General features: G+C 40.8%; 1 protein-coding gene across 5 annotated transcripts in view; it reads right to left on the bottom strand.

Moving 5' to 3' along the window:
* usp20 (ubiquitin specific peptidase 20) overlaps positions 1 to 27,073 on the bottom strand; it is a 101,679-nt gene that overhangs the window by 13,527 nt on the left and 61,079 nt on the right. For 2 of the 5 annotated variants that reach the window (XR_009651898.1, XR_009651899.1), the window contains exons 21-25: positions 22,109 to 22,217; positions 21,916 to 22,018; positions 7,959 to 8,027; positions 7,664 to 7,822; positions 2,462 to 2,631 (exon numbers count right to left, since the gene is read on the bottom strand). Coding sequence is in view for 2 of the 5 variants with exons in the window: in XM_060913103.1 (XP_060769086.1) it covers positions 7,668 to 7,822; positions 7,959 to 8,027; positions 21,916 to 22,018; positions 22,109 to 22,217 (436 nt within the window). In the remaining 3 variants the exon portion in view is untranslated. Of the gene's footprint in view, positions 1 to 813; positions 2,632 to 7,663; positions 7,823 to 7,958; positions 8,028 to 21,915; positions 22,019 to 22,108; positions 22,218 to 27,073 lie in introns of those variants that run through there. The other 3 variants (XM_060913103.1, XM_060913102.1, XR_009651897.1) reach the window with 2 other exon arrangements.

The following is a 27,073-nucleotide window of genomic DNA, read 5'->3' on the forward strand; positions in this document are numbered from 1 at the left end:
TAGCACTGTTGCCTCACAGCAAGAAGGTTCTGGGTTCGAGCCCAGCAGCTGACGGGGGCCTTTCTGTGTGGAGTTTGCATGTTCTCCCCATGTCTGCGTGGGTTTCCTCCGGGTGCTCCGGTTTCCCCCACAGTCCAAAGACATGCAGGTTAGGTTAACATAGGATGGCCTTGGGCTGAATATGTATGCATATTCACGCATGTATGTATGCAGCGGCTTTGTTCTCCTGTGATGAACTAAATTTCGTTGTACATTTGTGCAGTGACAATAAAGGCATTCTATTCTATTACACATCATAAATGTGACTATAAACAGATAAAAGTGTGAAAGAATAAAACACTTTCGGATGTGCTGAAAATGATCAACTTCTGGGTGGTAATAGCAACTCTAGGCCACATCACTCCACTTTGTTGTTGATTATTTTCCTATAACAGCAAGCTCCTTAGTATTTTATTCCTTACGTAACCACTGTCTTATTCATTAATAAAAACATATTAGAATTCATCTTTTTCCTAACACATTACTACACAGTAAGGTTTACAAGTTAAGCGGTAGATACAATGATTAAATATGGGATTTGCACAAATTTGGGTGTCCTATGAAAATGTTGAGAAAAACTATTTCATAAAGATCATGTACAGAACAGCTGTAACAATTACAAAAAGCAAGCACTTCATTTCAGAATTATTATTCAAATTACACATTTATGGATTACCCAAGTTATGATTGAGCTGAATATTGTGGTGATCAGACATTGTAAGGTACATCACGTTTTAACATCATAATTCAAATGAAGAAAAATTAACACAGTGATGAAAAAACAGGCTTTATTAGTTCACTTGTCAGTGACATCTACACGCTCAGAGTTGAAAAGCTATTACACAAGAACTAAGCTTGGCATTTTAAATAGTTGCAATTCACATAATCAGCATAATCAGTCGTTCTTAGTTCTCAACACTTTTCTTTTAATAATCTGATTATCAAGTTGTCTCTGATTGTGCTTAATGAAACAATTGGCTGACCTTTTAACTGAGGAGGAAATATCTATTATATATCATAATATAAACCTGAAATAGGATTTTATATTTAAATATGCATGTTTTAAATATAGATGGGACCAACAGTAGAATTAAGATGATACAATGCCAAAGGATGGCTTGTTTGGAACACCGTCCCCTGTTGACATCAACTCGAATAAACACAACATACTGTACATTATCATAACAGTAAAACATTCTTCATTGTCAAGGTTCCTAAGACTGGCTTCAGTGTACAAGCCCTGAATTTAAGAATTAACCAAAAACAAATTCAAATGTTGGTATAACATTAGTGAAATTCAGCTGGAGCACAGGGCACATAAACAAACATGTATAAATAAATAAAAAAAAAAGGACTGTAAAGGACTGATAACTCTTTGTAACCCACTCTTTTCATTTCTACATAATAAAATTATTTTTAAATTAAGTGTACATTGATATTTCAAATGTCAACGGAACAGAGACATAACCCATCACTCACATTTGACATACGGTATAGGACTTCCAAATCCAGTTACATCTAAAACAGAATCTAATTCTTTAACTGTCACAGAAAAATGGCTATTGGACCAAACGCAACTAAGAGCAGTCTCTTACTGAACCAGCAAAGTTTAGCTCTAACGATATGACCTCACTTTCTGTACTGTAATTATCATGGTTCTCCTTTAACTTTCAATGAAATTAAAAAGACCCACTAGCAAACTTGAAAACCAATTTACGTTAGTGTCTGCCATGACAGCATTAGAGATGATGAGTCAGTATCGTTTTGATCACATTACATGAAAGTCAAAAGTAGTTTTGACGCAAGTGCTCTGACTCAATCTGAAAGTAGGCTACGAGCCACGTATACCACCTTTATCATTAGCAGCCATCAGAAGAACAAGTTAGAAAAATGTGGAGAACTGAACAAAGATCAGGAGTGTATTGTGATTTAGTCTGCCCGGGTCTAAGGTGATAGTAATTGCTCTAAAAAGCAGCAACCAGGGTTGGGTCTCATCCATTAAAATCACAAGGAAGAGCTCAATCTAAACAGCTGGATTTGCATGAATTTTGTGTGTGTGTGTGAGAGAGACAGAGACTGACAGAGACAGATGAGTCGACTGGGTCTGTTTAGTTTATGCACATCTGTGAGAGTGGAGCTTTATGGTACAGTAACCTTCATCCTGTAAGTAATGCAGTAATCCCAGTTAGAACTTTATCTGCTGGGAGTAAATATTTACAACCTAGGACACTGTTCATTCCACAAAGTGCATGTAAAGTTTTTTTTTTACTTTATAAGTTGTTAATTTAAAAAAACCTGTGCATTACTGCACATATGTAATCTGAATTTTGGAAGAAATAAAGTTTAAATGTGCATGTGCGAGATCTGAAGAGGGGAAATGGGCTTAGTCTCCCAAATGCATGAAAGGAGTGACTCACTGTACCTGACACTGTCCAGAAATGTAGACCTTCTAGTATACCAACCCTGTGTTACTAGACATCCAGGTCCTACAGAGGTAACAGCCCACGGCATTAGGCAGCGCTTACAAAGTGCTTACAGGAAAGCAGGTGTAAACATGGTGCAAATAAAGTTCAGCCACATTCAGGATGCTACCTACAAGGGAAAGAAACGAGAATTAGAAACAACGCTTGCAGAACAATCTTACATTCATAACGACAGACGATCCCTATGTAGGTTCGCAAAACTGTTTTTAGTGCTATGACCGAGATACTCATGCCAAACTAGTCCACCCTGACACCAAACACCATTCTCTTTTTTTTTTTCCCTTTCTCTGATTGTTGGACAAGAGAAGTAATTCCAACAACCTGCTTTTCAAGTATGAATGAAAAACTGGTAGCCCAGATGCATAATCTGCTTGTGCTGTGCACCCAAAGGACCATTCTGTCCACTAATAATTATTAACAGAACTTTAAAAAGCTGACCAAGGCGTAAGTGATAACGATAGCGGTTGTTTTACGCCCAGACATAACAAATCTGGAACATGTCAGGTGACTCATACCTTGCTGCTGTGAACGCAGTGTAATTAAAGGTCATAGGCAACGGTTTTCAATTTATGCACATTTGAAACTTTATATGTTAAAAAACCCTCTGTAATTTTCTTCTGGTCCCAAGAAGTATCGTTAATAAGTAATAATTAAAATAAGTTTGTGCGGATCGCGGCGAATTTCTGTTTGGCGATTTTCGTGAGCACTCGGCACGTGATGTCATTCAAGACAAACAAACCGCTTGAGTTGAGTCCACTTCCGTTTACTTGCATTGCCGTTCGGCTTGAGTGCAGATGTGCGTTCGGGAATTTCCAAAGAAAAAACATGCCTTATTGTGCAGTGAACTGTAACAACGGGACCGGTTCAGGAAGAAGCTTTTACCTTTTTCCAAGAGAGGAGAAGAGGCGGAGTGAGCGGCTTGGCTTTTTCCGAGAGAGGAGAAGAGGCGGCGCGAGCGGGTTGGCTTTTTCCGAAAGAGGAGAAGAGGCGGCGCGAGCAAGTTGGCTTTTTCCAAAAGAGGAAACGAGGCGGAGAGAGTGGATTGTGCAAGTGAAGCCAGAGGGTTGGCTTTTTCCGGAAGAGGAGACGAGGCGGAGAGAGTGGATTGTGCACGTGAAACAAAATCAAGCAGTCAAAGAAGAAACAGACCAGCAACACTCAAGCAAAAAGGAGAAGATTGGAGGTAAACATTTTTACTTTTGCTTGCAATTGACAAGCCAAGAATCCTGAGGGATCCTGTACAGTCATTGTGGAAATGAGACAAAGGGATATTTCCTCACTTAGAGTCAGCTATAAACAGTATAATGCCGCGGATGGCAGGCTAATGTGGCCTACCGGTGCACTGTCAAGTAATCGTTACCTATATCCACTAGGGAGGGCGGTTTAATTATTCTTCAAAAGGGCTCTTATTTAGTATTATGACGAAAGGAAGAATTTATCATAATTACCAGGATAAATCGTTTGGGCGCGAGTCTTGTTGAGGTCCGGGGTCACCGCCAGGCCTGGAATTTCGTCATTTTAGGGGCAAGGCCACTTGGCCTTTAGTGCTGTCAATTTTTTGAGGGCACGAAGGTCAAAAGCCAGGGCACCAAGGCCATAAAATAAAACAATGATTTTAAGTTCACGTCTATAATGAATTTAATTGAAGGACTAATGACTCTTCTGAGGAAGATTGGAGTCTCAGTCGAAACTATCAAGCAGGTAAAGAAACATCTCCTACACTATTATGTCTGAAGATAAGAAAATATTGAACACATCTAAACTTATCAATCCATCACTCACTTCAAAAATTGTAAAACTTATTAAACCTATGTCCTCCCAAAATTTTTGTTCAATTGACACCAAATGTGCAAGAGCATCTTCAGACTGTACTACTACACAGATTTTTGATTAATCAAAACTGAGCCTGGAGTACATCAAAATGTTTGACCGTAAATGGAACATATACTAGCATGCAGGCTACTGATTAACCCCTAAGAGCCCAGACCGATTTCTCAATCAAGGAAAATTATTGAGGAAATAAAACGAACTAAAAATAGACGACAAAGAAAACATTTCTGACCTTTTATTTTTTAAAATAGCACTTTCATGTCTCAAGATCTGAAATATTAAATTGCAAATTTGCAACACTATTACACTGTTAACCCGAAAGTTCATTCTATGCAAACAGTTTGAGTAAATACCACTTTTAAAGATTAGTTTTATTGCATTACTTAAACAGTATATGAAGAGTATATGAGACAGTCTTTGGGTGTACTCATTTTTGTAATTTAAACAAACTTAAACTATCATGTTTTACCTCAGGCCACAGTGCTGCCCTGTTGTGATTGGCTCAAAAAGTGGCTATGAACAGACAACAGCACATATCACGTATCATATTACGGCAGGAACAAGCAGTAGTAACATCCATGACCTTACACTTAAAGCTCGACAAAGGAAAAACTTGACAGCAAGCTAATTAGCATTTGTTAGCGGCTACAGTCGGTACTCTGCACGTTAAAGTGCTGATGACACGTTTTTGACATCTTTGGTGATGTTTTACAACATAAAAAGTAATTCCCAATGATCCATATATTAATTCACAAAGGCGCCTATTTTACAAGTTATGATAAAAAACGCGGCTATTTGGGCAAATTTGATGGGGCTGCAGCACCCAGGAGACGAAGGAGGAGGAGGAGCTATATGACGTCAGCGAAAGAACCTTCCTCCTAACTTACCAGTTTGTTGTTGATGCGGCAGGTGTTCAGTTTATCATTATTAGTATTTTTATTAGACATTATATATATATATATATATATATATATATATATATATATATATATTATGCCTTTGCGTTGTGTTGCCGGCTTTTGCTCCAAAACCCACAAGGATGGGGTAAGTTTATTCAAGTTTCCCAGAGATCCCGAGCTGCATGCGAAGTGGGTGAAGCAAGTCAGGCGCACTCGTGACAAGTGGGAGCCCTCACCAACATCCGTCCTGTGCTCTGAACACTTCGATTTGGATTGTTTTGACACCCTTCCCAGCTTAAAAGAATCTCTTGGGTGTGCAGTTCAGCACAAACGTGTGTTGCTACCATCAGCAGTGCCTACAGTATTCCGGAGGGGGTCTACTAGTAGCTATGCCGGATCCAGCAGTCGCCTGGGACAAGGCGACTCCTCCAAAGACAGTCCAACTGTCAGAACATGTGTTGAGAAACGACATAAGATAAAGGTACGTAGAGCTATAGAGTGCTCCGACATGATGCTAAAAATAGTAACCATGCGGTCTGCGCGGCCATCTTGGAAGTGACTCGCTCCAGAGCGCTCATAGAGTACACATCATAGAGTACACATTCATGATAATCATAAATGTAATCATAAAGTCGGCGTGATATCAGTCATGCATTTGCTTGTGAAAGCTTGTTTCTCAAAGCAAACACTGAGGGAAAACTAACTTAGCCAGACAAGTAGGCTACAGATTGTCATTTGCTTACGCTGATGTAGGTTATCAAATATTTTGCTTCATTCAAGGATAAAACTAAGAAGCCATAAACTAGAAGACGTGCCTGCCAATATTATCCTAAATGTATCACGGATCAGGCATAGTCGTAAGCTTATTATGTTAGCCGTTTGCATGCTCCATTAGGAACTATGTATTCAGTGTAGCATACAGCTTACATGATATAAGCAGTGTTTACACATGCAAGACAACAATACACAATATTAAAATATTGATTCCGTAACATTTTGAACAAATACGGGTTGACCTACCAATCCTTGTTATCCAACCTTGTGGTGTTCAATGCTGGGCTGCCTGTCCGTCCGCTGTCCATCTCGGAGTCGGAGTCGCTCTCAGATTGCACAGTAACAGGTTCAAACCTGTACGGTTGGATGCACCCGTGTTCGTCATCACTTGATTCTTCCGATCTATCCTACTCACAACACAATTCTAGACTCCCAGAAGAGGAAGAGCTAGAGAGTTCACCGGCATTTTCATGCGCCATTTCCATTGAGTAGAACAGCCAGTGAACCGCAGCGTGTTCTTCCGCTGACGTCACAATATGGCCGTGAGCCACGGACCCGGTTTTCTTGCGCTGTGCAATTAAAAGCACGTAACAACAGCTTCTTTTCACGTAATTATAACAGAAATCTAACGTGTTTGCCATGTTGTATAGTTTATTTAAGAAATTGCATAGAGTCATGTTCGTGTCATCAGCCCTTTAAAAGTGGGTCAACGTTGTAACGACATAACGTTACTGTACAAGCAATGCTTATTTAACGGTAACAAACTTAAGCCCTATATGTTGAAATTCCTCTCTTATTCGATTGTTAATTTATCACACAGTCTTACCTCAGTCAACTTCTTCCCTCCTTCTGTGAAAATTCAACGTCTCAGACGCGGACACAAGTGGGCGGGGGATGCGTTTGATTAAGTCTCCTGGTTGGCTGGTGATAGATTGGTGTCATTATAGCACGTCAGAGCGGTTCATGCCAGGCTCGAGTCCGATCCACCACTGATGAGTTGCCCAATAAGAATCCAGAATGTCATCAAAAGACGTTTTTTTTTTTCTCAATAGACGCAGGTGATGTTAAAGCCTATTGGCAGTCACGAGGCAGGCTACAAAACCGCAGGGCATCAAGGCCACTGTGGCCTTATGGCAGATATTTTTTTCCAAGGGCACAAGGCCAAATTAAGAGAGGGCACGAGGGCCATGGCCCTCGTGGCATTCCTGCCCTGGTCACCGCGATCGGAGTCGGCCGAGTCGCTGTCCGATTCCGAGGCCGCACAGTCAAACCAGTGAGCCACATTCACCGATTGCTTCGCAACGGCCGTACACGTGTGCTCGGTTTGCAAGTAAACACAGAGCTGCTCCCGGTCTGTCTGGCTTAAATGACGTCATGACGACGGTCCCCGGCGGTGAAAGTGCGCATAAGTGAGATGTAAACAAACCTTCGGAAATTGGGCAAAACAGTATATTTTAACCGTTTTATTCAATTTTAGGGTGCAAATTAGACACCAGGAAGATTGAATTTGCTTTTTGGGTCGTTCTTCTAGACAATAAAGTTGATATTCTATGTTTCACCTCCGACCATTGCCTATGACCTTTAATATCTCTATGGTCAGTTAACGTTTAGATAAAAAGTGACCATGTTGAGGCTTACTCGCTCAGAGTGCTCTAGTTTCTGCCTCGATCTTCCTCTCTCCATGTGTGTCTGATTCAGGAGAACTGATGTTCTGCCTCACTGCAATCTCAGGACCACCACCATAAATTCCCAACAAGTACTGCCATGTCTCCTCAGAGATTTGCCCATAGTCAGCCCCTGTTTATGCACACACACACACACACACACACACACACACACACACACACACACACACACACACGTCAGTGAATCCACAATAGCATTCAAAGACTTGAATATTCCCTTTGAATTTGTGCTCATCAGTCAAACTCACCGTGTTTTAACTGTGCATGTCCCCCCTTCATCACTGCAATCTTGCTGTTGTCAATTGGGCCTGGAGGCTCTAAAACAAGGAAAAGAGCGAGATGATGACGGCTAACAATAAGAGAAATAAGGGAAGGAATAAAAGATGAGAAGAGGCTTACATATTACTGTTTACATTTAAAACGGAGTATGTAGGTGGTCTTGGCAAGCCTTTGGTGGTACCAGAAGGTTTTAGACAGTGTGTGGCTGAGAGAGAGATCTGAAATCCAAGGGTGTAGACTATCTGGTGCTTGTAACATCTGTTTGTTTATATAGTTCACTTCAGTGTGTGATGATTCAGGCATGCAGTGCTAAATTGGTGGCTAAAAGCTTCCCTTACTTGTTAGCTACATTAACCTCAGAGCTTTTGTTTTGGTTATTTAATATACTTCCAGTGCATATATCCACTTCAAAAGAATATCTTTTGACTTCGTACTTATAATTAATGAGCAAAAAAGTATGTATTCATTCATATGGATTTAAGAGCAAACCAAAGCATTAAAAAAAAAAAAAAAAAAAAAAAAGATAAGGAGGGGGGAAAAAAAAACCTTTCAAAACACCAGGAAGTACATTAGTCCTTTTTGCAAAGCTGCTGCTGGGAATTATAGCTTTGAGACATCTACAGCAAGATGTAATTAGCTTTTTACAATATTGTGTTTCAGCTTTGACCCTCCCCTTTTTTTGTTTTTTTCTCTTTCATCTTTTGCGATTATGACCACCTGATATGTGCTACAAGTGCGTTTCATCTACTTTATAATTCCTCTAATTTAGTACTTATCTTAGGTATAATATATATTTTTATATATATATTTTAAGTTCGTTTCTTAGACAAGGATATTTTTTAAGCTTGTTACCTTGTTAACAGTTTCGGCGAGAATCTCCCGCCTTCTTCAGAAACAGTCACCAGATGTCGAGTGGTGACGTGCCTTATCAGCTGATGTTGCGTGCAGGAGGCGTGAACGTCCCGCCCAATTTGACAGGTAGTCCACGCCTCCTGCTGTCAGGTCGCTCCTCCAGGACGGCGCTCCAGGTGTGCGACAGTGCATACGCTCCCTCGTCCCGGTTCATCGTCCTCTGCGCCCGCTTGCGTATCTCCACTGCCTCTAAAATCCAACGCTGGAATCTATTTTCTTCAGCGCGAACTACCTGTCAAATTGGGCGGGACGTTCACGCCTCCTGCACGCAACATCAGCTGATAAGGCACGTCACCACTCGACATCTGGTGACTGTTTCTGAAGAAGGCGGGAGATTCTCGCCGAAACTGTTAACAAGGTAACAAGCTTAAAAAATATCCTTGTCTAAGAAACGAACTTAAAATATTTGTAATAGTTAGACATAATGAACATCCACTACATATATTTTTATACTTGTATGGCTTGATATGTCCTCTTCTGCTGCTATCCACTGTGTTGCTGCAAACAGGAAATTTCCCCACCATGGGATAATAAACTTTTTCTTATCTTACCTTATCTTCTGGACACATCAATTCACTGAAACTGTATTCAAGTCAGGAGGTGCAAAGCTTTCTTGAAGTATTTTGGTTGTATGTTGTGATCTTGTGCCCAGATTCAGTTTCTTGGCTGATGAGATTAAGTTTTCCTCTAATATGAGTATGTCCTGGTTTTGTCATTTGTACTTTCCAGTCATAACTTGTACTGCTCTCTGTGTAACTGTTTGTGAACCCTTTAGAATTTTCTATATTTCTGCATAAATATGACCTAAAACGTCATCAGATTTTCACACAAGTCCTAAAAGTAGATAAAGAGAACCCAGTTAAACAAATGAGACAAAAAAATTATACTTGGTCATTTATTTATTGAGGAATATGATCCAATATTCTATATCTCTGAGTGGCAAAAGTATGTGAACCTCTAGGATTAGCAGTTAATTTGAAGGTGAAATTAGAGTCAGTTGTTTTCAATCAATGTGATGACAATCAGGTGTGAGTGGGCACCCAGTTTTATTTAAAGAACAGGGAGCTATCAAAGTCTGATCTTCACAACACATGTTTGTGGAAGTGTATCATGGCACAAACAAAGGAGATTTCTGAGGACCTCAGAAAAAATGTTGTTGATGCTCATCAGGCTGGAAAAGGTTACAAAACCATCTCAAATAAGAGAGAGAGTTTGGACTCCACCAATCCACAGTCAGACAGATTGTGTACAAATGGAGGAAATTCTAGACCAGGGGTCATCAAACTACAGCCCGCGGGCCGACTCCGGCCCGCCACCCCCCTTTGACCGGCCCCCAGTCCCTCTGCCCCCCACCACTTGAACCGGCCCTATGAAGCAATCCCCAAAAGTGGTCACGGCCTATTTTTTTAAATTGCTTTTTGGCAAATAATAACATGTCTGCATCTTGTATTTTGTTGATTTTATCAATTAAAATTGATATTTAGTTATAAAATGAACTATTCATATTTTCCGAATTTTCGTCATATGCTCGCGATCAAGCAGTGACAGGCAGCGCATGCGCAGAGAACTGTCAGTGTTCAGGACAGTAAAATGGCTAGCGGTAAGCGAAAAGTTGACAGAGAGTGCAGAGTTTTTAAAGAACAGTGGACCACCGATTATTTTTTCGTTCAGTGTAAGGACCGTGCAGTTTGTCTTGTATGTAAAGAAAGTGTATCGGTTTTCAAAGAATATAATCTGCGTCATCACTACGAAACCCGCCACAAACAGTATGCTAGTTTGCGAGGGCAAACAAGAGAAGACAGGATTCAGAGGATGAAATGCGGACTGGCTGCACAACAGAATGTATTGCTTCACCAAACCCAGATCAACCAGGCTGCTGTCTGAGCTAGCTGTAAGGTAGCTCACCTACTAGCTACCCATGGAAAGCCGTTTACTGATGGGGACTTTGTTAAAGTATGCATGCTTGCTGTGGCCGAGGAGGTGTGTCCCGACAAGAAGGATGCGCTCAATGCGGTGAGTCTCTCCGCACCTGCTATGACCAGGCGAACCGAAGATTTGGGGGACACCGTGTATGACCAGCTGAATGAGAGAGCGTCAGAATTCGAGTTTTTTGCTTTGGCCATGGATGAGAGCAATGACGTGCAGGACACAGCACAACTGCTGTGATCTATTGATCTATTGCTCATATTATAATTTCACTGTTTTTTTAAATGTATTTATTTTATAGGCCTATTTATTTGACCTTTATTAAGTGCTGCACACAATTATTATTACTATTATTAATAATATCAACAGGCCTACCTACAATTTATAATTTTCCACTCACCTTTGCCAGTGTCAATCACCTCACCTAGGCAGATGTTTCTTACCTTGACAGCTTTGATGTTATTTTTATTAGAAAATAAATAAATGGAATATCTGTGGTATTTCAAATTAAAACAAAGTGTGAAGACTCGATTACTACTTTTGCAAACCACTAGTAAAGATAAACAAATATGTGCCAGGAACCAAGTGCTGATATAGTAGTGTGGATATAGTAGTGGGGATGGCTGTGCCAGGCTAGTAATCTCTACTACACAATGAGGCCTGCTGGTGGTCATATTTGTCTGGGTCATACAATTCTATGTTATATAGCTGACCCGACCCCGGCCCCCCATTACAGTCAGGAATGACAATGTGGCCCCCAGAGAAAAGTTTGGTGACCCCTGTTCTAGACCATTGTTACCCTCCCCAGGAGTGGTCAATCAACAAAGATCACTCCAAGAGCAAGGCATGTAATAGTCGGTGAGGTCACAAAGGACCACAGGGTAACTTCTAAGCAACTGAATGCCTCTCTCACATTGGTTAATGTTCATGAGTCCACCATCAGGAGAACACTGAGCAACAATGGTGTGCATGGCAGGGTTGCAAGGAGAAAGCCACTCTCCAAAAAGAACATTGCTGCTCGTCTGCAGTTTGCTAAAGATCACGTGGACAAACCAGAAGGCTATTGGAAAAATGTTTTGTGGACAGATGAGACCAAAATGGAACTTTTTGGTTTAAATGAGAAGCGTTATGTTTGGAGAAAGGAAAACACTGCATTCCAGCACAAGAACCTTATCCCATCTGTGAAACATGGTGGTGGTAGTATCATGGTTTGGGCCTGTTTTGCTGCATCTGGGCCAGGACGGCTTGCCATCAATGATGGAGCAATGAATTCTGAATTATACCTGAAAATTCTAAAGGAAAATGTCAGGACATCTGTCCATGAACTGGATCTCAAGAGAAGGTGGGTCATGCAACAAGACAACGACCCTAAGCACACAAGTCGTTCTACCAAAGAATGGTTAAAGAAGAATAATGTTTTGGAATGACCAAGTCAAAGTCCTGACCTTAATCCAATGGAAATGTTGTGGAAGGACCTGAAGCGAGCAGTTCATGTGAGGAAACCCACCAACATCCCAGAGTTGAAGCTGTTCTGTACGGAGGAATGGGCTAAAATTCCTCCAAGCCAGTGTGCAGGACTGATCAACAGTTACCAGAAATGTTTATTTGCAGTTATTGCTGTACAAGGGGGTCACACCAGATATTGAAACCAAAGGTTCACATACTTTTGCCACTCACAGATATGTAATATTGGATCATTTTCCTCACTAAATAAATGACCAAGTATAATATTTTTGTCTCATTTGTTTAACTGGGTTCTCTTTATCTACTTTTAGGACTTGTGTGAAAATCTGATGATGTTTTAGGTCATATTTTGCAGAAATATAGAAAATTCTCAAGGGTTCACAAACTTTCAAGCACCACTGTACACCAGCTGTCAGAAGTAATGGGCAAAATGTCAGGTATTGTGAGAAGCTTGTAGAAGGCTGCCCTAAGTTTGATTTGTGTTTCGCATTTAAATGGCTATGCCACCACACACAAAGTGTACAGACTTTGACCCACTGAAAATCTGATACAGCAAATAAGAGCTAAAACAAACCGTCTCTTTGCTATCATTTTGAAACTCTCCCTTATGAAGACAGATATACAAACACAAAAGTGTCCAAATACTTATTTTCCTTCCCTGTATATGTATATACTGTATGAATGTACTGGCTTATGGAAGTGAGGCACAATTCAATTAAATTATGTAGCAGACATTGTCATAAAGCATCTTTATAGAAATCCAGGTACAGATTTAGATTAGTTTTTCCTCCGTGCTCTCACGGAAGGTGGTCGCATCTCTGCTCTCCTCTCCTTTTTTTTCCTGCTTGTGCTCTTTGTTCATCTCGTCTGCCTATACTTTTTTTTTTTGAGAGACTCTCTCCGCATTGAATTTCTAAACTAAAAAAGCATGGATTTGATAAACTGGTCTCCTAGCGAAATTGACACAGTTTCTGGGTTCGGGGGAACCCACCTGTCCTGCCAGAACATCTGTGGAGGACATTGAAGATATCTACCTATTCGGAACCATGATTACAGGACTTTTGCTGATTGGATTAGGCATTGCCCTGGTATATCGAGGAAATTAGACAACGGTGACAGCTGTTCAAAGCCCCACAAAGCTGCCCGATATGATGAGAGTGGTGGGCAAAGCTGTTCGCACTCGGACTGTGGACATTCAGAACTTTAACCACAAAATGGTTGTTATCTCGGAGCAGCTTTCAGCTTTGCAAGGAATACGTATTTCAGAGACCAAATGGAATTGAATTGAACAGAATGGACAGATATGGACGAGTGGTGTGGATGTGTAAAGAACTGCGTCTGTTCGAAAGACTAAACAATCTATCTTATCGACATTCGGCTCCCTGAACAGCACTGGCCTTGATCAAGGCCGTTGCTGGGGAGACATTTCCCCCAGAAGGTCACTGCTGGGAGAGACTCTCGCATTTTTCGCATTCCTTCCCCAATTTTCCGTGGTCGCCGTTTTTCACCCCCAGTGTGACAAGCGGGTGCGTGACCAGCGCCGTTTGCATGGCTGCAGGAGCGGACGGCTGCTTGCTTGCGCTGGGTTACCTCTACCTCCTCCCCTCCCCTCCTACCCCCTTCCCCCCCACCCCTGATTGCCCCCTCCTTCCCCCTTTCCCCCCCTCAAGTCCCATGTTTTAAAGTGTACTTGTGTTATTGTGTGCTTTTGCGGAGGTTTTTAAATGCTCCCACACTGTACTCCTGATAGGAGCATAGTGGGGGGGGGGGGGGGGGGGGGGTATTTTTTCCTCATCTTTCCTTTTTTTTCTTTTTCTCTTATCCCTGTCTTCCTGTTCTGTTCCCCCTCTGTAAGGACAGGTTGATGGTCAATTTCACTGGTAACAGTGACAATAAAGGGTTCATTCATTTATCATTCAGATTCCTAATGAGCATGCCAAAGGTAACGGTAGCTGCATTTCCACTGCAGTTTTTTGCAAAACAGAAGTGATATTTTAACAATTTAGACATAACACAATTGTGAATGGTCCGTGTTTCCAGACCAAGTGAAGTTATGTCATTAAAGCTGGGTTTTCTCCTCTTGTGATAGCTCTTACAGTGCGCTCTTTTTTCCAGAAAGGTTGTGTTTCTATTTGCTCTTCATGCCATGTCATGCAAAAATGTGTTTTCATTCAATTTTGTGAAATATTTTGCTTCACCAAATCATCCGAGAAACCTCCTCATGTGAGCAAAAAACTTCTTTTTGCGATATTTGAAGCTTTTTTTTTTTAAAATTCACGAGTTTCTGTTACTTGTTTTTAAGTTCGCAATTTCAAATTTACCGCTTTTCAGATTTTTCAAGTTTAGGTCATAAAAAGAATTTTCTCTGACACCCAATTATTTTTGTTTAGTGGACCGAAAGCTACCAAATTCGAATCACAGACTTCTAATTTTATTCGGATTTTATTTTAATAGAACAATTAATGAACTTAGGGCCACGTGGCCCTAAAGTCTCTGCTATTTTTTCCTGCTTCACCATGACGCAATACAAGATACTACGTCATGCATCACATGGTGGGCTTTCCCTGTTCGCACAAGGCATTGTGGGATAAAAATTTGAAACAGGAGAGAAAAATGGAGGATGCAAATGAAATATGAAAGACCAACTACAGTAACGGAAAGCGAGAAGAAAAGACATTATGTGGCGAAGGAAAAGGAAACGCAGGACCAAACTAATAAATATCGGCGGTCAGCGAGCACCTCGGTGTGATCAGCTGTTCGTTTAGCGACAGAATGATGGAACGATCAGTGCACAGTTAAGATAAACCTGCAGATGGCAGTAACGTAACACTGGATGCCAGCTGCCGTAAAACCCAAAAGAAGACGATAAAGAAGAAGGTAAACTAGTAGAGCTGTTAAGGCCCTATAAACATAAGAATTGTGCACAACATGATAAAAGCATGAAACTTTCAGGGTTTGTTCTCCAGGGCATAACAATTAATTTAAGATCTGGAGGCGCTCTCAGTTTGACCTTGGAGGTCATTTAGAGGTCATCGACCCTTATGTGCAATTTCAATGGACAGGATTAAAAATTGGGGCATTTTATCATATAAGTGTGACAAAAATTGTAATTACATGTGGATTTCCATTTTTCTAGGTCATGAGGGTCCATTTATAGTGATATTACACTTAGAAGTCAAGGTTAAGATGAAGGTCACTCTAAAATATATGATGTGTTATGTCAATTTCAACTTTTATGATTTTGTAGCATATTGCCAAGCAGTATATACTTTGTAATTGTAAAATGACTTCCAAATGAGTGATACAGGCCTAATGTGAGTATTCTAATCATTGCAGTCTCCAGAACATGCACAAAGGGCAGTACACTTCAATTCTGCCTTTTTGCATTTGCAGTGACCACAACAGCCCTTTTTGCAACCACAATGCAAAAGCTCATAGCACGACTGTGAGGCCTCCGGTAGTGTTGTCCAAAGTGGCTGCCATCCATCGTCACTGTTAACCCATCCCCAGTCTGAAGGACTTGGCAACTGGGGCCTAATAACCAAGGCAAGGTTCCATACATGAGCCTGATACATGGCTCGTTTGATGTGTTGTCTCAAAGCAGCTTGTGTAGGGGGGATGTTTTCCAACGATCTTGACTTTCGTGTGAAAAGATGTTTCCGTGCCTCATTGACACCTACACATGCACTTGTTCTGTCATAAATGAGAACAACAAAGCGTTCCAGCTGTGACAAAGACAGGTCACTCAGTTCTTGTGGCATTTGCAACATTTCCTGAAAAGCCTCCGTGACTTCTGGGTACACAAGCCACGTGTCCCAAGCAGTCTTTTTACCACGGCCACAGAATGCTGATGTTGTATCACAGCCAGTGAAAGAATGAAATGCGAGCAAAGCATCGCTAGTGGAAGGACCAAGAGCAGCAACCACCTTGTGGATGCCAATATAGCAGAAAGTGCTACCAGTTCCAAAGGCTATCCACATTTCTTCAAGGTCAACTTTCTGAAATACAGCTACTGCCAAGACGACCACATCTGAATCCACTGTTGCAATTGTAATTTAATCTATTTCTATAGCGCAAAATAACATACAAATGATCTATTGCGCTTTACAAGCTAAAATTTCCAAAATTATATGATAAAACAAAAAATACTAAAATTGCAACTTATATAATAAAAATCTTATTTATATATTTATAATTAAGATAGATTGACTATAAAATAAAACAAAAATAATAATAAAGTTCTATAGAGTTATAAATTATAGGCTTCCCTGAAAAGATAAGTCTTCAAAAGGCGCTTAAAATCGTCTATATTCTGAGACTGGCGGATTACTTGTGGAAGTGCATTCCACAGTGTGGGGGCTGCCGCTGCGTACGACCTGTCACCTAGCGTCTTCCTAACTGTCCGCGGTCTGTTTAAAACTGGCGCTTCGAAAGACCTTAAATGATATCTAGTTTTCTTCACCGAGATTAAGTCGGAGAGATAACTAGGTGACAGGCCACATAAAACCTTGAATGTGATTAAACAGATCTTAAAATTAATTCGGTACTTGATGGGCAACCAATGCAGCCGAACAAGCACAGGGGTAATGTGACAGAACTTAGGCAGGCGAAATATTATACGCGCGGCAGTGTTCTGTACCCGCTGTAACTTGTCCAGCTGCTTGGCCGGCAGACCGTACAGCAGACTATTGCAATAGTCGATGCGACTAGAAAAGAAAGCGTGCACAAGTTTTTCTGTTGTATCTTGCAACAGATACTTTCGAATACGCTTGATGTTATAGAGATGGAAATACGCGGCACTACAAACTTTGTTTACATTAGTATCCATAGTCAGCTGAGAATCAAACCAAGCACCCAAGTTTCTAACTGATGTACTGGGTGCTACTCTACTTGAGCCGACCATGATAGCATCAATGTCAACTTTATTGAGCTGTTGACGAGTGCCCACAAGTAATACCTCCGTCTTTCCATCATTGATCATCAGTTTATCCGATATCATCCAAGCTCTAAGATCTCGTATGCAGTCAGACATCGCAGCAAGTGCTTTTCCAGAGCCAGAGGACTCATCAGGGCGGAATGACACATACAGCTGTGTGTCGTCAGCATAGCAGACAACCTTTGGTAGATGTTGTTTGGTAATGTCAAATAACTTGGAGGTATAAAGAGAAAACAGCAAAGGACCAAGACATGACCCTTGCGGTACTCCATAGTGAAGATCAAACTTCTCAGAGACAGCGCCTTTAATAAATACACGCTGAGTGCGCCCTGAGAGACACGAGCGGACCCATTCGAGTGCAGCACCCTTAACACTAGGGCTGCACGATATCAGAAAAATATGCGATATTCGATAACATGACTGAATATCTCGATATCGATATGTATCACGATAATTAAATATATACTGTTTTTCTTACCTCTACTCGCTGTTCTGCCCTGTATCTAGCATTTAAAAAAAAACACCCAATGCATCGCTTCCATTCCAACATTATTTTTTATTGGAAAAACATGGCTACACCTGCAATGGTGTCCATCAATCATCTTTAAATCTCTTAATTTTTGTGAGCGCAGCAGAAAATGTCTTAAGTTGAAGTAAACAAAAAACTGAAAACTACATTACATTAACATAAAGCATTCAAAATGGCAATTTCAGCGCCTCCCGGGAGATGAAGGTGAGCGACACAGATTCACCATAAACTCAAACACAATCTGTTAATAACACATGCGGGTGAGAGAGCAGTGGTGTGTGTGTGAGTGAGCGAGCGAGCGGTAGTGTGTGTGTGTGAGTGAGAGAGCGCGGTTTTATGTTTTTATGCTGCTGTACAGCAGTGTTTGTCCCAGTGAGCCGCCCCACCACTGTTTTACAGGTACATGTCTTGCAAAGTACATGAGTTTGCAGTACATCACCCCTCCTGAATCCAAAGTACTTCCAAATAGCAGACGTGCATTTTTTTTTTTTTTTGGAAACCAGTTCCTCCTCACACAAGTTTGTCTCACCACACTTGCTACCGCTTCCACCATCACCACGAGGCTTTTACTTGTTTTGCAATAGGGGGCGGAGTTATCCCGCGGCACTTGTTGACATTCAAATGTGATTGGACGGCACAGAAAAATGTGCCTTTTATCGAAATTTAAGTAATTTTTGCGGTATGTGTATCGCAAACTATGATATCGCGATATCGATACTTTTTCGATATATTGTGCAGCCCTACTTAACACCAAACTTGCTTTCCAAGCGACTGATCAGGGTTGAGTGGCACACAGTGTCAAAGGCGGCACTTAAATCAGGCATCACCAGTAGCGTTACTTGTTGCTTATCCATATTCATTAGCAGATCGTTTTTTACTTTCAACAGAGCAGTCTCAGTACTATGGTGTTCCTTGTATGCCGATTGCAGATCACAATCCAGGCCCTGGCCGACAACATGTTGCGTGAGCTGGTCAGCGGCTGCTCTCTCAGACAGCTTGGAAGCAAAGGAGAGGTTGCTGATGGGTCGAAAGTTCTTAAATGCTACCTCTAAACCAGCTTTTTTCAGAATGTGTTCTAACTAACACATTCTTAAGTCCCTTTTTAGCAGCATCTGCCACATGAAGGAATAGCCTTGTGTCTGCCTCCTCTTGAGTGCATGGAACCAAATTACTTACATCACAGTCAACAGGAGAGCTGAGGACATTTTTTTCGTTTGTGGCATATACTTCTTTGCCAGGAGCTAATGCCATGGCGGCAATTTGAACAGAAAGAAAGTGGAACAATTCTGTTTTGTTTTCACTAACAGATAAGAAATCCTTCCACAGTAGTGCTGATTTTGCTTTCTATTGCTCCTGCTCTGCTGTCAGACAGTCGAGAGAGAATGTGTGAGAGTGAGAGAAGCACACACACTTTAGGACCCCAAGTATGGGAACATGCCAGGCCACACCCCTTGTTGCTCACTATGCCCAACAGAAGTGCGGGAAAATAACAGCTTGCCCATGGAACATGGATATGAGTGGGAGGATTCGAGGGAATAAAGCATTGCCATGATATGGCAATGAAAGTTTAAGTCATGATTTGAATATATATATATATATGATAAAAATAATGATTAAATTTATGTAGTTTACCTGGGTATCTATCAGTTACAGTTCATCTGCCATTTCCCAATTTTACGTTATCATCATTACGTTTTTTGTTTATTTCATTCATTTACCTCTATGGGTGTATATCTATTTATGTTTATTTACTTGATTATGCCTTAATACATGCATATTTATCCTTACTGTACATTTTTAGCAAAATTGCTCCCCAAAACACACCCATTTCAACTCTCATGCATAGAAATGTCCTATTGATGACCTCAATGACCTCTAATTGACCTCCAAGGTCAAACTGAGTGCGCCTCCAGATCTTAAATTAATTGTTATGCCCTCAAGAACAAACCCTGAAAGTTTCATGCTTTTATCATCTTGTGCACGATTCATCTGCTTATCTGCTCTACTAAACCTGCTGCATGCGCACACCGGACTTCCTCTCTCTGCTTGACTGCGCGAAGCGAGTGATTTCATGCACATTATTTGCGAGGGAATCCCCTCAAGTTAAATAACTTCCCAGCCACAGAAGGTGTAGGAAAAAGATTATATTATACATCACTGTTAGAATACCTAAATCAAAGACTCTGACTTGTTTCACATTAATGACGTTGCAGGTTCTGAAAGGCATGCATTCTGTTAAACTAACTATTGTACTGTTTTTAAACGCACCCTGAAAATCTGGGTTCATGTGTGTATGGAGCACTTGCATGTGACGTCACAGCCGATCCAGATTGTGACAGACGCCATCGTGTCGGTCAAACACCATATTTCCGCCTTCTACTTCTAGTTCTACTTCTGCATTTACTTCTACCTTTTCTTCTGGAAAACCCTACTACCGTATTGGCTCGAATATAAGACGGTGTTTTTGTTGTAAAAAATAGCTCTTAAAAAGGGGGGTCGTCTTAAATTCGCGGACTAGACAAAATGCCGCCAAAAACAAAAGTGAAAGTGAGGACAGTGAGAGTGAGCAAAGTGAGGCTGAGGATCTCTGTGCTGAGTAGCTGTAATTTAGCAAACTACCCTTTCCATTGTTTCAGTTGTTTATTATTGTAAACCTTAATGTATTGTTTAATGCATTGTTTAAAGCATTTGCACTGTTCTGCAAATTTATTCCATATACCCGTAGGCTATGGGAAGTTAATGCATTGACATTCTGAAGTTTATGAACTTTCAATCTAAACCTGACAAATTTGTTGAATTAATGCAATTTAAATGTTTTAATTTGGCTTGTCTAGTAGCCTGCAGTTTAGCCTCTTTTTTTACTTCTATGAAAAGTGTTCACGGAAATGAGACTGAAATGACCTCTATTTAAATGTGAAAAACAAAAGCCTCCAATTTTAAACAGAATTTTGAAATAAATACGCTTTATATGAATGAACATTTGGTCTTCAAAAAACTTTTTCCCCAAAGATGAACTTGGAAAAGGGGGGGGGGTCGTCTTACATTCGGGGTCGTCTTATATTCGGGCCAATACGGTATATACAATTCTACTACAACGGCTGCGGCTACAAGCTCTCCCTACCTGTGCACGTTTTTTATGTTTTTTGTGTGTATTTTTGCGTGTTGTTCGTCTGTACCGGACTTCAATATCCACTACAACCGTATGGACTTACTGGACATTGGTTTCCAGCAGAAAATGACGGTTTGTAGCGATTTCCATCGCATGCACAACATTCCGGACGAGATAGCGAGACCAGCGGGGTCTCCGTGGATTGTTATCGGAAGCAAAGCGAAGGAAGCGGCGCCGGGAGCGGAAGCAAAAGCGAGGCTGCAGAGCTGGCCTGTTGACTAAGCTCAGAAAACAACCACTCAAATCTCCACTGCTAAGCCTCTACCTCTCCAACGCCAGATCCATGGTAAACAACACGGACGATTTGGAATTACAGCTGGAATTACCTTATTCTATTCTATAAATCGGCTGGTCAGTGCTATACTCAATACTTAAGTGACTTACCCGTCCAATGAGGACTGTTATTTTCTTGTTTACAAGATGCCACATCTGAGTCGCTGACAAATCCTGAATTTCTGTAAAGATAACTGTCCAGAGATTTATAAGCACGCAGTGCTTCACCACTGAACAGCGAGGGAAAGTTAATGAGGTAATTATACACGTCCGGGTATTCCGCTGGCAGTACAAAATCCACTGACACGGTCGTGAAAACTCCGTCCGGTAAGCCATAAGGGTCACTAATCTGTAGATCGTTTATTTTAGACATATATCTAGTTATCTGTTCATTAGAAAAATGAGCCGTGTAGTCCGTCGGTTGAAATTGATCCATTCTGTACACGAGTGCAGCAGTATTCAGCTGTCTTTTTTACCGACAAGATGGCGGCTGTGTACTTTCCGGTCACGTGACTGCAAGATCTCTATACACACTAGAAAATTTACTATAAAAGCACCACACCCACAAGCAAATTATACACAATATAATCACAAAGACTAAGCCAATATAGTTTCATTTATAGAAAGTAGAAACAACACTTGTAAACGAATGCAGTAGATATTTTCTCAGTTTTATATGTCGCTGAAAAAGTCAGATGAATATTCTGAAGTTCTTACCATTGTCTTTACCCTTGACGAAGTTCTCCCACTCCCTGAACCATTGCATGCTAATGCACAAAATGACTGTTGGAGCTTCCTCAGCCTGGAACTCCTTATTGAGCTACATAGAGGGAAAAGTGACAACATTGTTAGCCATACCACTAAAGGAAACAAATAATAGTTACACACTTGTGTATGTTCATGTTCTGACCTTGATGAAGGTGTCAATTTCAGTTTTCCTACGTTTGGCTAAGGCCTCAATCTCCACTTGGCAGATAGTGCACACATACAAGTGATTTACAGCTGGACCGCCGCCAAACCTGCAAAGTGGGAGAACGCAAGCATGTTGCACAATTTTACTGTTGTCTGGATTACGAATTGGTTAAGAAAGCAGACGCATGTGGGATGATGATACGCTAACAGATGAGGTCAGAACCATCTGTCTTGTGGTGTTTTTGTTTTGTTTTTAAAAATCGAATCAACTCCACCCTGTTTATATCTAAGTAATGGAATGTTCAGATGTTTTTCAAAAGGAGTCTGTCTGTAAAATGTGTATGATTACCAGAGACAAAATGTTTTAATATGTTCCCCTATAGAGGGCTACCGCATGACGTCACCGCGCCCAGGGCTCGAAATTAACTTTTTTTCTTTGTGTCCCCCAGTGGTCCCGAATTCTGTGTTGTATTGTCCCGAATGGAAGCAATAGTGTCCCCATTTTTTTCCTCTCTGAAATAACCAGTGGTTAATATTATCATATGAAGTCTCATCTCATCTCATTATCTCTAGCCGCTTTATCCTGCCCTACAGGGTCGCAGGCAAGCCGGAGCCCATCCCGGCTGACCACGGGCGAAAGGCGGGGTACACCCTGGACAAGTCGCCAGGTCATCACAGGGCTGACACATAGACACAGACAACCATTCACACTCACATTCACACCTACGCTCAATTTAGAGTCACCAGTTAACCTAACCTGCATGTCTTTGGACTGTGGGGGAAACCGGAGCACCCGGAGGAAACCCATGCGGACACGGGGAGAACATGCAAACTCCACACAGAAAGGCCCTCGCCGGCCCCGGGGCTCGAACCCAGGACCTTCTTGCTGTGAGGCGACAGCGCTAACCACTACACCACCGTGCCGCCCATCATATGAAGTTACTATTATATTTGTAACTATGTGATTTTGAACCCTTTATATCATTTTTACAATAAGTCACAAGACACAAGCGACACATGTCCTATATATCATCTACTTCAAAATTACAGTTATTGCATTTTCAGTTTATTAAACTTTGGCGATCTCACTGTATGAATAGATACCTGTTTATTTAACGGGGCCAACTAGCTCATTCAGAAAATGTTTCAACTCACTACATCTGCAGTACACTTTAGCTGAAAATAAGACCCCTTTTATGTTCATTTCATCTACTTATACCTTGAATATCTGTTGGCATTTATAAGGCCAACTTATAATTTTCACCATTACCGTTATCCATTTTTATGAACTTTCTGTTATCCATTTTTATGAACTTTCCATTATCCATTTTTATGAACTTTCCGTTATCCATTTTTATGAACTTTCCGTTATCCATTTTTATGAACTTTCCGTTATCCATTTTATGAACTTTCGCTGCCGAAACGTGGGTGCAAATGTTAGCACCATCAGCATATAGTGGCAGGTCCGAGCCTAGTTGTGCTGCTGACTGATTAAACTTTCTGAACTAGAAAGACACCAAGAAAACTCACTTATTCTGTTGAACGGTATCTTCCGTCAATATCATCCACATCATTCCTGTTGTATTTTATAACGTGTCTAACAGTGTTCATTAAGTTCATTCAGTTGCTAGCGTTGCCTGCAGACCAGGCGATGACACTTTGGATCCTGAAGGTCCCGGAGATGTTATGTCTGGGCTTTCAGTTTCTTCCCCGCGGTCGGTCCGCTTCAACCACTTCAGCATTTTTGTTCTGGCAAGAGTCGGCGCAGCGTGTGCGGTAGCAATTCCATTCCAAGTCCATATAATGCGGACTCCGGCCGAAGATTCTAGAACAGAATGCGCTGCTCTGTAGCCTACGGATGCAGGTGCATCGAAAGTGCAGCTACTATGTATTTTTCGCTGTTAACGTTTTAAAATTAAAATTGACAAATTAGGTGAATGTCTACGTATGTGTTACGGCTTTGTAAATAATATTAATGTAGAACTTTTTTTCTAGATCTATTTTTTTCCATTGTCCCGGGATTGTCCCAGATATGATAATTTTGTGTCCCGATGACATTTTTTATGGTCCCCGGGACATCGGGACACCGTTAGTTTCGAGCGCTGACCGCGCCGCGAGATTTTGTTAGGCGCCATATTGGAAGACCAAGTACATGCACTCACAATATAAAACAAAGTACGAGCGAGAGTAAAGTGACACGATGGATGATAATTCGGGTTATGTGAGTACATTACCAGCTGCAGAAAGGGCACGGTATGTGGAGAAACTGGCTGTGATTGATGGTTTGACCCATATGATAAGACTCGTGGCAAGGGAGAATGGAAACATAAGGAGGACCTGACACCAATTCTGCCATCTGTTTGCTACCCAGACATTGTAAACTATTTGCTGTTTACACCCAGTGCCTACACTGCTGATGACTTGAAAGCCTACAAAGGGCTACAGGCTTACAATTATGTTGTTAGCGGCTTGGTTCGTGATATTACAGCTGTTGTTAAGAATAACCTACACACAGTTATGGCCAAGGTAATCTTGTTGATATCTTTTAATAATATATATTTTCAGTTGAAAAATTAATACTTTTTGTTACTATTAAGGTATCCATAATTTAGGTTAATTTATCCAAATTATACATATGTATTTATGATATATGCCTACACAACAACTATGCTTTATTTATATAATAGGAGGGAGAGCAAGCCCCAAACCAGCCTAAATTATTATTATTATTAAATTGTAGAAATCTGGGAGGCTTGCTCCTCATACAGTTATCAACTTGGGGCCAATTTAGCATGTTTTAAATCTGAATTTCTTGCGTTTGCTTACCTCAAAGTGTCCGCAGATCATGCACAGACTTATCCATTATATCCACAGTTTTTTGCCAAGTCTCACACAGGTTTCTTTCAAGTCTACTGTTGGGCCAATAAATCATAAATAAAACAGCTCAGATTTGTTTGTTTAAGTCGTTTGCCACTCCACTTTATTCTCATGGGTTCACATATCGCTGCCGTTATTTCCCCCTAATCACGAGTTTGTTGGTCTTCCAAAATGGCGCAGGGTCTGTTTACTTCCGATTTCGGGTGACGTCAGTGAAATCCCTCTATATTTGGGGGGGGGGGGGGGGGGGGGGGGGAGGAGGAGTCGTCATGTGTTACCTGCATAATTATTTAGGCCTGATAGGGGCATGAACAACACAAACGTAAAAGTAAGCTGAATGTTTTTAATGTATTGTTATAATGTTGGAAAGCTGGATAAAATATACATAAGAACATGTTTGGTAAGAAATACTCTCATGTCTGTTTAAGATAAGAAGAGAAGACATTTATCATCCCACAGTGGGGAAATGTCCTATTTGCAGCAACACAGTCGATAGCAGCAGAAGAGGACATATCAAGCCACACAAGTTAAAATAAATAAATAGATAGATAAATAAATAAAAACCCGCATTAAAAAAATACTAATAATAATAATAATAATAATAATAATAAACACACGCACACATTCATACATTAAAAAGAAAAAAAAAATACACCCAAGATAAATATTAAATTGGAGGAATTATGAAGTAGATGAAAAACACACACTTATTGCACATATCAGGTGGTTGTAATTACAAACAATAAAACGGGGGGAAAAAAAACAAAAAACAATGCAACATCTTAATAGTCCAAACATACATGTTGGATTTTCAAATTTGCACTGAGTAGTACAATTTTACTGCATGTATGTACGTACAGACATGGCCAAATTTGTTGGTATCCTTCCACGAAAAAAAAAAAAGAACTCACAACTATCTCTGAAATAACTTGAGACTGACAAACGTTAAATGGTATCCAGGGCTCGAAATTCTTTTTTTTTTTTTTCCCCACCAGCCAGCCGGACTAGTTACCTTCCAAAGTAACTCTCCAAACAGAAAATCAACTAGCCAAAATTTGTTCATGTATGAATTTTACTTCTGTCAAAAATAACACAAAAGAGAGTCATTACCATTGTTCATGACTAATGTGCATTTATTTCAAGACCCGAGTATTTTGATACTGTTGTTAAATACATAAATGAGAACAACACAGAGCACCATAATATAATATCAACAAATAATAATATATTGGAAAACTTGACAACTTGGTGTACGAGTATTGAAAACAAATCTACTTACTATCATGACTATAGCACCCAAAATATGTCCAACATGCTTTCTGTATTTAACCATTTATGAGAGAGAAAGCATTCGGAGCTTCATATTGACTAGGAATCAACTTGAAAAAAATTAATTATTCCATAAAAATCGTATCACAGCCAAGGCCTACCCTGCTCCCACGTTTGCTTATAAGTCCTTTGTCGTTTCTCCTCTTCAGACCGAGGTCGCTTTGTCCCCGTCTCTGGTGGTTTCTGTACACCTTTCAGAAAATTCCACATTGCAACGTAGCTTTGGCAGATGTAGATGTAAACAACAACAAAAACACGTGTTTAAACGGGCGATAATGTGGCCACATCTATTGAATTTGATAACGTGATGTGGCAGCGGGGGCATGGCCAAGCGTCGGTCTGTGAATGGAGGGCGGAGTCAGGGAAGGTAAGTGGTGGAATCATTGATTGGGATTAACCTGTGTTTGTGTGTCTTCCCCAGTGACCACGCCCTTTAAAAGGAGAGGAGAGCAGAGAAAGGGAGCTCTCTCTCCCCAACCAGAACATGTGTGTGTGGGGGGCTGGGAAGTGATAAAAGGCTGAAAAGCTAGCAATAAATAGTTCACTGAGAACTCAGTTCTGGCCTGCCGTGCTTCTGTGCTCCACTCACCTGGTCCAATACTACACATGATTACCACGATATTCAACGAGATGCATTATATGCATGCGCAGTAATGAAAAAACGGACAGCCTGACTCGTACACGATATGATTCGGAATTCTTCGGTATTTTCCGTCCTGCCGATAAACACATCGATTAACACAGACACGGCACACGC

Source organism: Neoarius graeffei, chromosome 28, assembly GCF_027579695.1.
Source record: "Neoarius graeffei isolate fNeoGra1 chromosome 28, fNeoGra1.pri, whole genome shotgun sequence".
In the NCBI taxonomy this organism is placed as follows: Eukaryota; Metazoa; Chordata; class Actinopteri; order Siluriformes; family Ariidae; genus Neoarius; species Neoarius graeffei.